Source organism: Cynocephalus volans, chromosome 7 (genome assembly GCF_027409185.1).
Source record: "Cynocephalus volans isolate mCynVol1 chromosome 7, mCynVol1.pri, whole genome shotgun sequence".
Classification (NCBI taxonomy): domain Eukaryota; kingdom Metazoa; phylum Chordata; class Mammalia; order Dermoptera; family Cynocephalidae; genus Cynocephalus; species Cynocephalus volans.
In genome coordinates, this window is record NC_084466.1 from 67,074,397 (window position 1) to 67,086,902 (window position 12,506).

Sequence of the window (12,506 nt, forward strand, 5' to 3'; positions counted from 1 at the left end):
CTTCCTGTATAGCCACAGGCTCATTGGTTTATTCCTCCATCTTCTGTGTGGAATAAATATAATTTCCCACCATCATACCAATAAATAGGTCACCACCACAATCTTGCCTATAAATAGATACTAAATATGATAAAGAAACTTGGCAGCAAACACAGTAATCAGTCATTAAGTTCTTAAAGAAACTTACTCTATATTGCTTTGGTGTTTAAATTTTTCTCCATTTCTTTAAATAATTCTTTAATGTTAATTTGGATCCAGTAAGGCATATTTCAAATCTAATAGGATTATATTGTTTTACCCAGGGAGAACCTTGGTCTTTTTTCTGACAAAATATTTCAGTTCAGTTAAATAATTGTACAGTTTGGTCACAAGAAATCAGTAAGACAGTTGTTAACTGAATTGTTTCAGATCATGTTCAATTGACTCTTTTTGGTGTAAAAAATGCAGTCTAAATTATGTCACACAAAGTTGAAAGAACAAATCATCTTAGAAAGAGTTTGGCCCTCTGAAGTTGAAGAGCCAGGATGACACTTCTCACTTTTGGGGGGCATGTGCATAGATTCTGCTTGAACATTTTAAATTTCAGTGAAATGCATTTATTTTTTTGAATCACAATATTGTGAATAACAAGATTAGTGTTAGGAGAGCATTACTTTTTAAAATACAACTTTTGTAAGATTTGTTACATTCTTAAAATTATTTTGTAAAATTCCATTCAGAGGCTGTATTTTTTTCCCCCCTGTGGGCATATATCCCCAATTTTATCAGAGTATTCCAGGCACTATTTTATTTTATTAATTTATTTAATAACCACTTACTTTATGCCAGGCATAGTTCTAAGTGCTTTACAAATGTTAACTCATTTAATCCTCACAACAGCTCAGTGAAGTAGGTACTATTATCCCCATTTTACAGATGAGGAAACTGAGGCCCTGAGACACTTAGTAACTTGTTCCCAGGTCACTTAGCTGGTAAGTAGTAGAGCTGGGCTTCAGGGCTCCCAAGTTCTTGCTCTTCACCATGTTGTCTTTAGGTTTAGGAGCCATATATTCTAAAACTAGATGGACAGGCCTACCATTAAAAGAAGTTTCCTAAATAATTTTAAATCTGATTTTGAGCAAGTTCCATAGGTATTTCATTGCTTGAGACATTAGAAGGGAAATGTGTAAATACGTTAATTTTGTACAGCACTTTTTATGTTTAATGTGCTAAGACACGCATAGGTTTTTATACTCTGAGTTTCACTTTTATTATTTACCTTCCCAGAGATTTGTTTTATTATGACTTTACAATGACATTAAACAAGATTAAACAAAAAAGTCAAGTCCCTGCTGTATCTTAAAGTTTGAAAAAATATGCTGATCACACATTAGTAGAACTAATGAGTAAGTACTCTAGTCTTTTTTCCCCATCGTTTTATCAAGAATAAGTGAATTTTTATACATTTTTAAACTGAATTTATTTATTTATTTATTTATTTATTTATTTTTTTTTTTTTAAAAGATGACCGGTAAGGGGATCTCAACCCTTGGCTTGGTGTTGTCAGCACCACGCTCAGCCAGTGAGCAAACCGGCCATCCCTATATAGGACCCGAACCCGTGGCCTTGGTGTTATCAGCACCGCACTCTACCGAGTGAGCCACGGGCCGGCCTTTTAAACTGAATTTAAACATTTGGAGTGCTTATAAACGAGACACCTTGCTACGTGCTATTTATACAAATAGAAATAAGATATAGACTGAACTTCAGAGAAGTTGTCACCTGGTGGGAGGCCCCGAAAGGTCAATATATTTGAAAAAATTTATGTACTTGGCAAATGAAAGTGCTCAGTAATACCAGAATCCGGGGGGTGGAGGGGAGCAGGGAGGAGATTAATTTTGATTGAGTGTTGCCGGGAAGGCTGCACGGAGGAGGTGGAAATTGGTGTGAGATGGGAAGAGATTGTATATTCCCCTAGGCCAGATGAGCACTGCATCCTGGCTGTTAGCATCATAGGAAAGAAAGGGAGCTGTAGCTGGGGGCTGAGGACAAAGTGCTGAAAAGAAAATGGGGCCAGAGCGGTTCCTTGAAATTCATCCCTTCATTTCTTCATCATAGACTGCTATGCTACTTTTTTTTCTCTTGGAGGACATTGATCAATTCTAGGCTCTTTGTAGGTCAAATCTAAGGTCTGGGGGAGAGAGAAAAAAATGAAAACAAAAGTAAAAGAAAAAATAACTTAAAAAAAAGATCTAGGGGAGATACCTGTTCACTTTGAAAACTACATTTCCCCAAATTAATGCATACAATTTTGTGCTATTTATTTTTGAAAATCAGAATTTTGTGTAGTCATATTTGTACACAGATTGTGTAGACAGAAATTTGCATGTCTTACAAGATGTTAGATCTCTAGCTATCTTTATAGAATAAAATCCCACTGACCACATTACATGAACTAGTATTGCTCAAAATATTTAGTAAGCACTCACTCCTTGAGAGAACATAATGACCGTCCTGGGGCTCAGAGAACACAGAAGACACCTGACAGAGTCTCCGTCTATACTTGATGTAGGTCAGTACTTTCATACAGGCTTAAATGCATTTTCTTTAAAAATAAATATTTTGGGTGAAGCCATCATGAAAATAGGTTAGTACCTTTTTAAATCACAAGAAAATAGACATAATATTTGAAAACCATAAATAAAAATATTTAACAATTCTTTGAAATTGCATATTTTCAGAGTGTTTTGCCAACAACATGTTCCTGAATCACTGACTAACACTCAAAGTGGTAAGTTTCTAAAATTTAGTACTATGGGTTTAAAGAAGCTAAACATTTAGGTAAGATATGTAACAGTCTGATTAACTAGCCTTATTGAATTAACATACAAATTTTTGAGTTAAAATTTTACATAGTTATAAAATTAAGGACTCAGCTTCTTCGTGCACTGTGTCATACAATTGACTAATTTTTCTTCTTTGTGAACTAGACCTATTCTCTCTAGGCCATTCTGTGATATCTTCCATCCTCACTACACTAACAGGACCAAAGACATAGAAAGCTTTGACTTTTGTGACTACTTCTTTCCTATAGGAATATTAGAGTTTTCAGTAGATAAAATTAATAAAGTGCTGCACATTCCCTGAATAAAAATTTCCTAAGAACGCATGGTTAGCATTTCCACTGAAGCAATTTGGATCCCAGCTAACTGGAGTTATGGGATGTACTTGTATATTCATTCATGAGAATAGCAGTGCCTTAGCACTAAATCTGGAATGTTCACTGTAAACTAGAGTCAGGACCTCTTTAAGAAAATACTTAGTTCTGTGTCAGACCAACTGCGTTTTATGGTGGTAAAGAGCATTCTCTAAACAATATCTTTATCCTCATTTTTCAGTCATTTATCCTTTTAACTCATCAGGAAATACTGTAAAAAAATATTGCTCTCTCAGTATTTATTGACAGGGAAAGACAATAATGTATTAGTTTTAAAAAGCAGATTATACCACTGTCTAAAATGAATTCTCTCCCCAGAGGAAACAGTTCTTGTTTCTTTTGAATTCTTCCAAAACTTTTCAGTATATATAAACATACTTAGTACTATACTTTGCTTTTTTCCCTTGCAATGTCTCAGAGATCCTCCCACATCAGCATAAGTAGAATCTACGTTATTTTTAAAAGGCTGCATAATATTCCATTGTATAGCTGTAACACAATTGGACTATTATTCTCTGCTTGATGGATATTTAGATTATTTCTAATCTTTTCTATTACATTTAATACTGCAGTTAACATAGTCTCCATGCATCTTTGTGACTTTATGTAACTATACTATTAGGAAAACTTCCTGTAAGTAGAATAGCTGGGCCGAAGAATATAAACAGTGAAATTCTGGATAACTATTGGCTTATTATCTTCCAGAGAAACTGCACCAGTGGTACATGGTTAACCTAAATCTTTGCAAACATTATATATTAAATGTCTTTATCCTTATCAGTCTAATAGGTGAAAACTTGTTTTACTTGCATATCTTTACTTATGAGTGAAATTGAGTGCATTCCCATACCTTTTCACCAATTATATTTTTTTCCTATGATCCAATTTGTTCGTTTTTCTATTCAATGAGCCCTCTCCCCAGAGGGTTTCCCATCTGCCCATTTTTCTCCTCAATTGCTTATCTTTTTCGTATTGACTTATAAGATCTTTTTACATTTTAAAAATTAACCCTTTATCATATGTGCTGCAAATGTTTCATCTCTGTCATATCTTTTGACTTTGTAATAACTTTTGACATATAAGAGTTTTATATTTTATGTAGTCAGCAATCTTTTATGTATTCTGATTTTTAAATGCTTTATATTAAATGATTTATATTTTCAGCTGATTTTTCAAGAGGGAAAGGAAAAAAAGGAAAGAAGAAAACTCTCTCAACAGGCATTCATGTGCAGGTAATTTGACTTAATTTAGTTATAGCTTTAAATTTCTTCATACAGAGTCCTTATTTAAACCATTCTGAATTTCAGGTGAAATGTACTTTTCAAATCATTTGATTAGATAGCATTTGTATAAAATTTTTTTTTTTTTTTTTTTTGTCGTTTTTTCGTGACCGGCACTCAGCCAGTGAGTGCACAGGTCATTCTTATATAGGATCCGAACCCGCGGCGGGAGCGTCGCCGCGCTCCCAGCGCAGCACTCTACCGAGTGCGCCACGGGCTCGGCCCTATAAAATTCTTCATCTGTGTTCTCAGCCTAGATAGAGTTGAAACTAGGCATCCTGAGAATGCCTTTTTGGGAAGAATCCCATATTCAGGAAGCTCTTAGATAATTCCTAGATGATAGAAACATAGGATATGAGTATTAAAGAGAAGCTGGAAGTTCCAATCACATAATAACCTTCAGGAGGTGACATTCCTGCAGCTCCTATAAAGTATCCCCTGGCATCAAATCAGTGAGAACATCTGACCCTACAGGGTACTTAAGGTCTTCCAATAGGCAGAGGGTGCAGTTGAGCACCCTTACGTAGCCAAGTTATTTCCCAGGTGTGTGAACCACACAGCTAATTTGTAACTGTTACAAATTTATTATTACGTTTAAAGTATGTGAAAATACTTTGGAGATTTAAAATTAAGTTTTTACACATCAGCTCATATAAACTAAATTAATATGAGCCAGCAACCTTCATCTCCTGCTGTTTATAGAAGAGGTGCTTGTCAAACACCTCTTGATGTTTTGTTATACAAAACAAAAAGACACTTGATGTTTATATCTACATATGAATATGGGCATGATTTTCACCACAGGCATATCATTTAATCATACACAGCAAAAGATTGGTTTTCATTTATGCAACAGTAAAATCAATGTAATCTTGATTTTCTCTCCTTCTAGCCACCTGAAAAAATGAAATTCACTGGAATCTTAAGACAAATGAAGGAAGAGCATGGCAGACACACAGGTTTGCTATAAGTGACATCTGTAACAAATATGGCCTACAATACTTATAAAAATGTTGACCCATGTATTTCAAAGTTGGTATCTGTTTTAGTCCATTTGTGTTGCCATAACAGAAATACCTGACTGGGTAATTTATAAGGAAAAGAGGTTTATTTGGCATATGATTCCGGGACAGCTGCATCTGGCACGGGCCTCAGGCTGCTTCTACTCATGGCGGAGGGGGGGGGAGGGGGGGAGAGGGAGAGGGAGGGAGGGAGAGAGAGAGAGAGGAGAGAGAGAGAAGGTGCCAGGGTCTTTTTAGCAACGAACTCTCACAGGAACTAATAGAGCGAGAACTCACTCATTAATCCCCCCTCCCCCAGGGAGAGCATTAATCCATTCATGGGGGATCCGCCCCCATGACTCAATCAGTTTCCAACACTGTCACATTGGAGGTCAAATTTCCACATGAGTTTTGGAGGGGACAACACATCCAAATTCCATCAGTATCCCACTTTAATATTTATTCTTCTAGACTTGTAGTAATTAACATGAGTATAAATCATGTCAATTGTATAAATATGTATAAATCATATCATAACTATCCACTCATAACTCCAGCATATCAAAATAACTCGGGTTCAAATGGTCCATTACTCTTCAGTATCAAGAAAAGATATGCTTCTTAATAAAGAAAAAGCCAGGCTTGCCTGAGTCCAGAATCCATTGTTGTGTGTGTCTCACATTGTGACCCCAGTGATTGAAGCTTTCCATTCTTTAGGGAAATAGACATTCCATAACAACACATAGTAACTGTGACAGAAAAAACAACAGAGACTGTCATCTCAAATATTTGAGATTTCTAAATTTTAGAAAATCTCTTAACTCATATAGTTATTGTAAGAAGTCTTTATTTTCTCTTTTTGTAACATTTCATTCATTGTTTCAGCTGGAAAAAAATGAGGTATGAAGAAATTACAATTAATAGAAAAGGCAAAGGTGCTATATGTGTTATGTTAGTGATTATGCTTATTTGCCACGAGGCAAAGTCTGCAGAAATAACCATCAGTGATTAGCTGTCCTAAGACAGACCATTTCCTTCTAAAATGTTTTTCTTATTCTTAGATAAAATTGTGCAAGTTCCGTTTCTTAAGAAATGTAAGCAAGCAGGACTTCTTAATGACTTATTTGAAGAAATATTAGACAAACTTCATTTGATTCAAGAAAGACTCATGGATGAGACTACTTCAGAATCAGGTACTGAATAAGCAATATTTCTAAATATAGACTTCTCACAGCCCTAGGTGTAAAACAAAACAAAGAAAAAAGGTACACATTTTATTTCCATTCTGTTTCTTTTTTCTCTCTGTCTTCTGTATCAGATCTGCTGTCTTTTATAAATCAACAGCATGTGGGTAATTCACAAACTCAATAATGTAGTAAAAAGTAGCTTGATGCTCTGAGAAATGGCATGTGTATTCCAGAGGTGCTAACAGGTGACCACTCAGAGAAAGGCATGTTCAGAACAGGGTTGGGCCACGTCTGCCCCGACCGCCTGCATGATTGTTGCTGAGGTCTGAGAACGATGTTATGTTACAGTTTTGATTGGACACTAAGTCTATTCCTTAATAAACCAATTGTCCTTTTTTTAATAATATTAACTTAAAGTTTAAAGTATAGAAGTAATTTTAATGTTTTGATTGATGTTGGGTTTAGTTGAATATGAACTTTTGTAAAGAAGTTTCGTAAGGAGCTCTTTCGGAAACTGAAGTTCCATGTGTATATGCAGGTATATAGCTACTTAGCCTTCTTATATCATGACCTTAAAAACTTTATTATAAATATAGTTATTTTATAAGGGAAAGCTTGACAGTCTATATTATAGGCAATAATATAAAATATATGCTTATTTGAAAGGGACTATTTTCTACAGGACAAAACCAAAAAGTGAAATTAAGAGTAAACATTTCCATTTACATTCTTTTACTTGTTTTCTGGACCAAGCAGTACCTCAGAATCGCTTGGAGGGCTTGTTAAAACACAGATCGCTGGGCCTCCCCCCTGGGGGTTCTGATTCCATAGAAATGCCAAGAATTGACATTTCTAACAAGTTCCATGTGATGCTACTGCTTCTGCAGTCTAACACTAAAGTTCTACAGTAGATGACTGCTCTTTTACTTTTCCCTATTTTGGCTTATTTTCTGAGGTGTTTCTGCCTATACAAATTATTAAAATTAAAACTAATACTGAAAATGTTTTTCTCCCTCCAGACTATGAAGAAATTGGGACATCACTTTTTGACTGTGGATTGTTTGAAGACACATTTGTAAATTTTCAAGCAGGTATATGAGTTATAAAATAACCGAGCAGCATAGTTTAAAAATATTTATCACATATACTGTACTGAAATAATATAATAATATGTAGGTGATAAAAATTATATTTTATAAGAATGTGCACGGTTTTACTAAATGAAAAAAAGTCCATTATAAAAACAGTATGGAGTTCCAGTCAAAATGGCGGTATAGGCGGTCCCCTGCGTCACTCTCTCCCACAAATCAACCAATTTACAACTATAAAAATGTAAAATCAGCCAAACCGGGGCCACTACAGCTCAGGGGAAGAGGAAAAGAGACCTATGGAGTCATGAAAGTGGGAGAAACCATGATGAGAGAAAAAACTGCTCTGAGTGTTTTGGGCCACAGCTGCTTTAAGGCTCGAACTGCTGAGTGCATGGAGCAAGAGCCGGCAAAAGCCGCAGCTGTGCCCTTCAGATGGAGTTACTTGGAGGCAGCAGGGGAGAAGAGGGCCTTGTGGCCCCCAGGACAGCAAGACCACTAAAAGGGTTCCTGTTGACCCACGCAGGGGCAAGGAGCCAGAACAGCTGAAAAGGGACCCATTCAGAGGCCAGTGAGTCATTGTAAGGGACTGGTGTACAGCCCATTCTGTGGGAGGTATTTGGAGCACAGGTGGTGGGGGAGACAGGTCCACTGGGAGAACACTGGGACACAACAAGGACAGCCATTCTGCCCCCCAATTGGCTCAGGACCAATCAGAGGAGACTGGTCAGGACTGCAGAACTGCATGGGGTGCAGTTTGATGAAAAAAACTCAGGCCCAGATCAGAGTTTCTACACAACCCAGGTGCACCGAGTCTCTGGAGAGCTGGAAGTACCTATAAGGTCAACCATTAAACCCTGAGCTGCACAAAAAACCTTCCCTAGGGAAACAGCAGCAAAGCAGCAATTTAGCTCAACACAGCTCAAGTACTGGTTCCCACAGGAAGTTCCCCTGTTTTAGAAGTAAGCAAAGGACAAAAAATTAGTTCTGGCCCAGGAATACTAAGCACCTTGGGGCCTGCCAGAGGACATGAGGCATGGAGCTGAGGACCAGACACACCCCCCAACCAGGCACACTGCCAGCGTCTAGGGGCCTGCCTGGGGACCTGAATCATGAAGAAGTGGACCAGACTCCCCTCCCACAACCAGACACACTGCGTCAGCGCCTCAGGGCCCACCCAGTGACCTGAGGCATGGAGCCCCCCAGACCTCCCTCCCACAACCAGGCATACCATGCCAGTGCCTCAGGGCCTGCACAGGGACCTGAGGCATGGAGAAGGGGACCCTTTCCCACAACCAGGCACAACACGCCAGCACCTCAGGGCCCGCCCAGAGTGCTAAGGCACGGATCCGGGGATCAGACACTTCCCACAACTAGGCACACAGCCAGCACAAAGGAGCATGCGAAAAACATCACCTCCACTTGGGTGGCCCACCATAGCCACCACAATAACCATGGCTGCCACAAAAGTGGCTAGACACCACAACCACCATGCAGATGGTCTGCCAGCCACTGGAGTGTATTGACACCAGGAGAGTTACCAGCAGAGATAAAGAAGAGGACATCTCTCCCCACAAAGATCATTTCAGAGTGACAGAAGAATCATTTGCTCTATGATAATATTGGGAGACCTGATCATACCTCTCAGCATTGAACAGATCATCCAGGCAACAAATCAACAGAGTAACCATTATTCTTTCAGAAGGAGAGAAGAAATCTAGGGTGATTAGAGTGGGGAGAGAAAGGGTGATCGGGAGAGACTGGACAAGGGGCATAAAGAATAAGTATGATTTGTAACAATATACATGTCAGTAATATTGATTTGATCAACATATCTCAATGTTGAACCCCAAAAATATCTATAATCAATTTTGATTCAATAAAAATTAAAAAAACATAAGTAAAAACAGTATGACCCCCCCACACACACACACAAAGAAAAAAACCAGTATATGGGCAACAAATGCACACAGAAAAACTGCACCCAGTGGAAACAGTAATTATTGATAGGCAGTTGGATTATAGTGATTTCTTTTGTCTGTTCTTTTAGTGCTATATTTCCCAAATTTTCTACATATGCATGAATACTTTTGTAATCAGAAAAAACTCATAAAAAAAGTAGAAATAACAAAAAATGGACTTCAAAATTGGAATGCATTTTGGCATGTGTGTGGGTTCGGGCAGGAGACTTCCCAGCAGCCTCTCTGCTCTTGGGTGGAGAGGCTGTAACAAGCCATCCTGCAGCCTGCCTCCTTCTCACTTGGTAAGATATGTAAACATTTCAATTCTCCCAACAGTAATCTTCAAATCTAATCCAATATCTTATTGGGGGAAGGGAGGGTTGTGACTGATTCTCACGTTTATCAGAAAAACTGAGCAATAGCCAAAAAATTTTTGTAGAAGAAAAACTGGTGTGGGTTGTCAGGGAGGGAGACAACCTTCCCATAAAATATGCCCATTTATCGAGTCCTCCTTTCAGTATTAAGAAACCTTCAAGACCAGATAACTTTCCATTTATTTATGAGTCTGATCTGACTTCTCTATCAAGGCTGCCTCACATAGCAGGGCAGGCTGTGCACTGCACCTCGTGGATGGGAGTGGGGGCGCAGACTGACACGGAGGTTGGTGTAAAGGGCTCCCTCTGAAGTGGCCTTACCCTCCACTCTCCCGCAGATGCATTTGTCTGAGGTTTTCCCTGTAGAGAAGACATCAGCTCACATCCCTGTCTCAACATACACAACCTTTCTTATTTTGGTTTTCTACATCACACGTTTCTATTTGAATTTTGTATTAACACTTATGATTAGAGAAAAAAATTTTTAAAAATCTACCAAAAAAGTGCATCTTTTAATGTCTCTTGAGGATATGTGCTAATGGGAGTATCCTTATTTTTTAAAAAAGCAGCTTTAAAATCTTTTTCTAAAAAGCTTTATTTTATAGGGGACTTTCATCTATGTTTTTTTTCGTATAAAAGAAATACATTTGGAACATGTCACTCATGTCTGTAGGGACATGTCACACATCACTACTTGAATGGGTTAGTTGGGACAGTGGACCTTTGGTATCCGCAGGGGCATTGGTTCCAGGACTACCACCATCCCCCCAGCAGAAAATTCGAGGATGCTCAAGTCTCTGATATAAAACTGTATATAGTATTTGCATACTACATATGCACATCCTCCCATATACTTTAAATCATCTCTAGATTACTTATTCTACCTAATACAATGTAAATGCTATGTAAATTGTTACACCGTATTGTTTGGGAAATAATGACAAAAAAAGTGTATATGTTCAGTATGGACACAACCACCCATTTTTTTCCCAAATATTTTAGATCCATAGTTGACTGAATCTACAGATGTGGAACCCACAGATACAAAGGGCCAACTGTGTATTATAATGTAGTATTTGTGGGGTGTGGGACACCAGGAGACACTACTTGGAACTACATGAGAACCAACTTAAAAGGCTTAACTTTTGACACCCAAATGATAAAGACTCTCTTAATTTAGCCTTACTAATGTTTGGTTAACTATAGGTATGCAGTTATTCTGAAGATTATGTATGTTTGTATTTTAAAAACTCTTCAAGGCTTTTTAAAAAATTACATTGCCACTGTATATTATTGTATATAAAGGCTAACTAAAATATTTTCTTCCTAAATTTCCCCAATAAAACCTTCCTATTCCTATGTAAAACTAGTAGCTTTTATGTAACATTAAAAACTGGATGCGCCTGTATGAAACATTTGCCATTATCCTTGATATTCTAGCCACATTCTCTCTCCAATCATCTCTCAACAGATAAAGCATAGCATGAAGGATATACAGGCACTGTTTTCAAATTCTCAAAGATATACAAAAGGGAATTGTTCTGCTATAAATGTATATAACATCTTAAAGATTTACTGATCAGTTGTGTGTGTGATAAGTGCTAGATTTGTAGCCTGAATTAGAAGAAAAAGCAAAGGCACAAAAGAACCAGTTCCTGCTCACAAGATTCTTTTCATTTGAGCCACAAGTATTGTGTACTGTATACTGGCAAGTGAAAAGGACTAGAAATAGTACATTATTTCTGATAAAAGTACTGAATAATCTGAAATCACTTTATTTCTTCTTTTTATAGCAATAGAGAATAAAATTCATGAATCTGAAAAAAGGCGGCAGCAACTGAAGGAAGAGATTGAGCTACTTCAGGACTTAAAACAAACCATGTGCCATTTTCAAGTAAACAGAGACCTCAGGTCAAGTTCTACGTCACTGTCTTCCCTGTCTTCCTAAGGATTACCATTTCCTTAGCCAGGACTCAGGCAAAATTGCAAGCAGGCTCAAAGCGGAGACCCAGCCAGTGAAAACTGCACCTTTGGGACTAGACCTCTCATCTCTCTCTAGGCCACAAAGTGTGGTCTCCACCAGCTCTTACCTGTTCTTACTGATTGACATTTTATGCCCAACTTGGTATTTATTGCCTCCCTCTATCACCAACTCACCTCTCTCTCTTGCTCTCCAATAAAATGTTTTTCAGATTCTGCTGGAGTAAATTGCATCATGCCTCCCATCTCTCCCACCCTCTGCACTTAAAATCCTGTGGGTGGCTTCCTGCTAGTGTGTCCTTCCACTCCCTAGTGACCTAAGTTGATTCCAGTAACACACAAGGTGCTCCTATCCCCAGGGCCGTTGTACATCCTGTTGTGAAGTCTTAACTGCTCTTTTACCTTTCTCTGCCTTCTCCTGGGGATCTCATGATAACAA

At 37.9% G+C, this 12,506-nt stretch overlaps 2 protein-coding genes across 4 annotated transcripts in view; one reads left to right on the top strand and one right to left on the bottom strand.

Annotated features, from left to right (window-relative positions):
- The window catches only part of SETDB2 (SET domain bifurcated histone lysine methyltransferase 2), an 86,603-nt gene extending 74,320 nt beyond the window's left edge, over nucleotides 1–12,283 (top strand). For all 3 annotated transcript variants that reach the window (XM_063103512.1, XM_063103510.1, XM_063103511.1), the window contains 6 exons: nucleotides 2,721–2,770; nucleotides 4,361–4,428; nucleotides 5,369–5,435; nucleotides 6,539–6,670; nucleotides 7,684–7,755; nucleotides 11,881–12,283. In XM_063103512.1, the coding sequence (XP_062959582.1) occupies nucleotides 2,721–2,770; nucleotides 4,361–4,428; nucleotides 5,369–5,435; nucleotides 6,539–6,670; nucleotides 7,684–7,755; nucleotides 11,881–12,035 (544 nt within the window). In that variant the 3' untranslated portion in view covers nucleotides 12,036–12,283. The remainder of the gene's footprint in view (nucleotides 1–2,720; nucleotides 2,771–4,360; nucleotides 4,429–5,368; nucleotides 5,436–6,538; nucleotides 6,671–7,683; nucleotides 7,756–11,880) is intronic.
- RCBTB1 (RCC1 and BTB domain containing protein 1) overlaps nucleotides 6,025–12,506 on the bottom strand; it is a 71,391-nt gene continuing 64,909 nt past the window's right edge. The window contains exon 14 of the transcript XR_010024093.1: nucleotides 6,025–6,226. The gene's annotated coding sequence lies outside the window, so the exon portion shown is untranslated. The remainder of the gene's footprint in view (nucleotides 6,227–12,506) is intronic.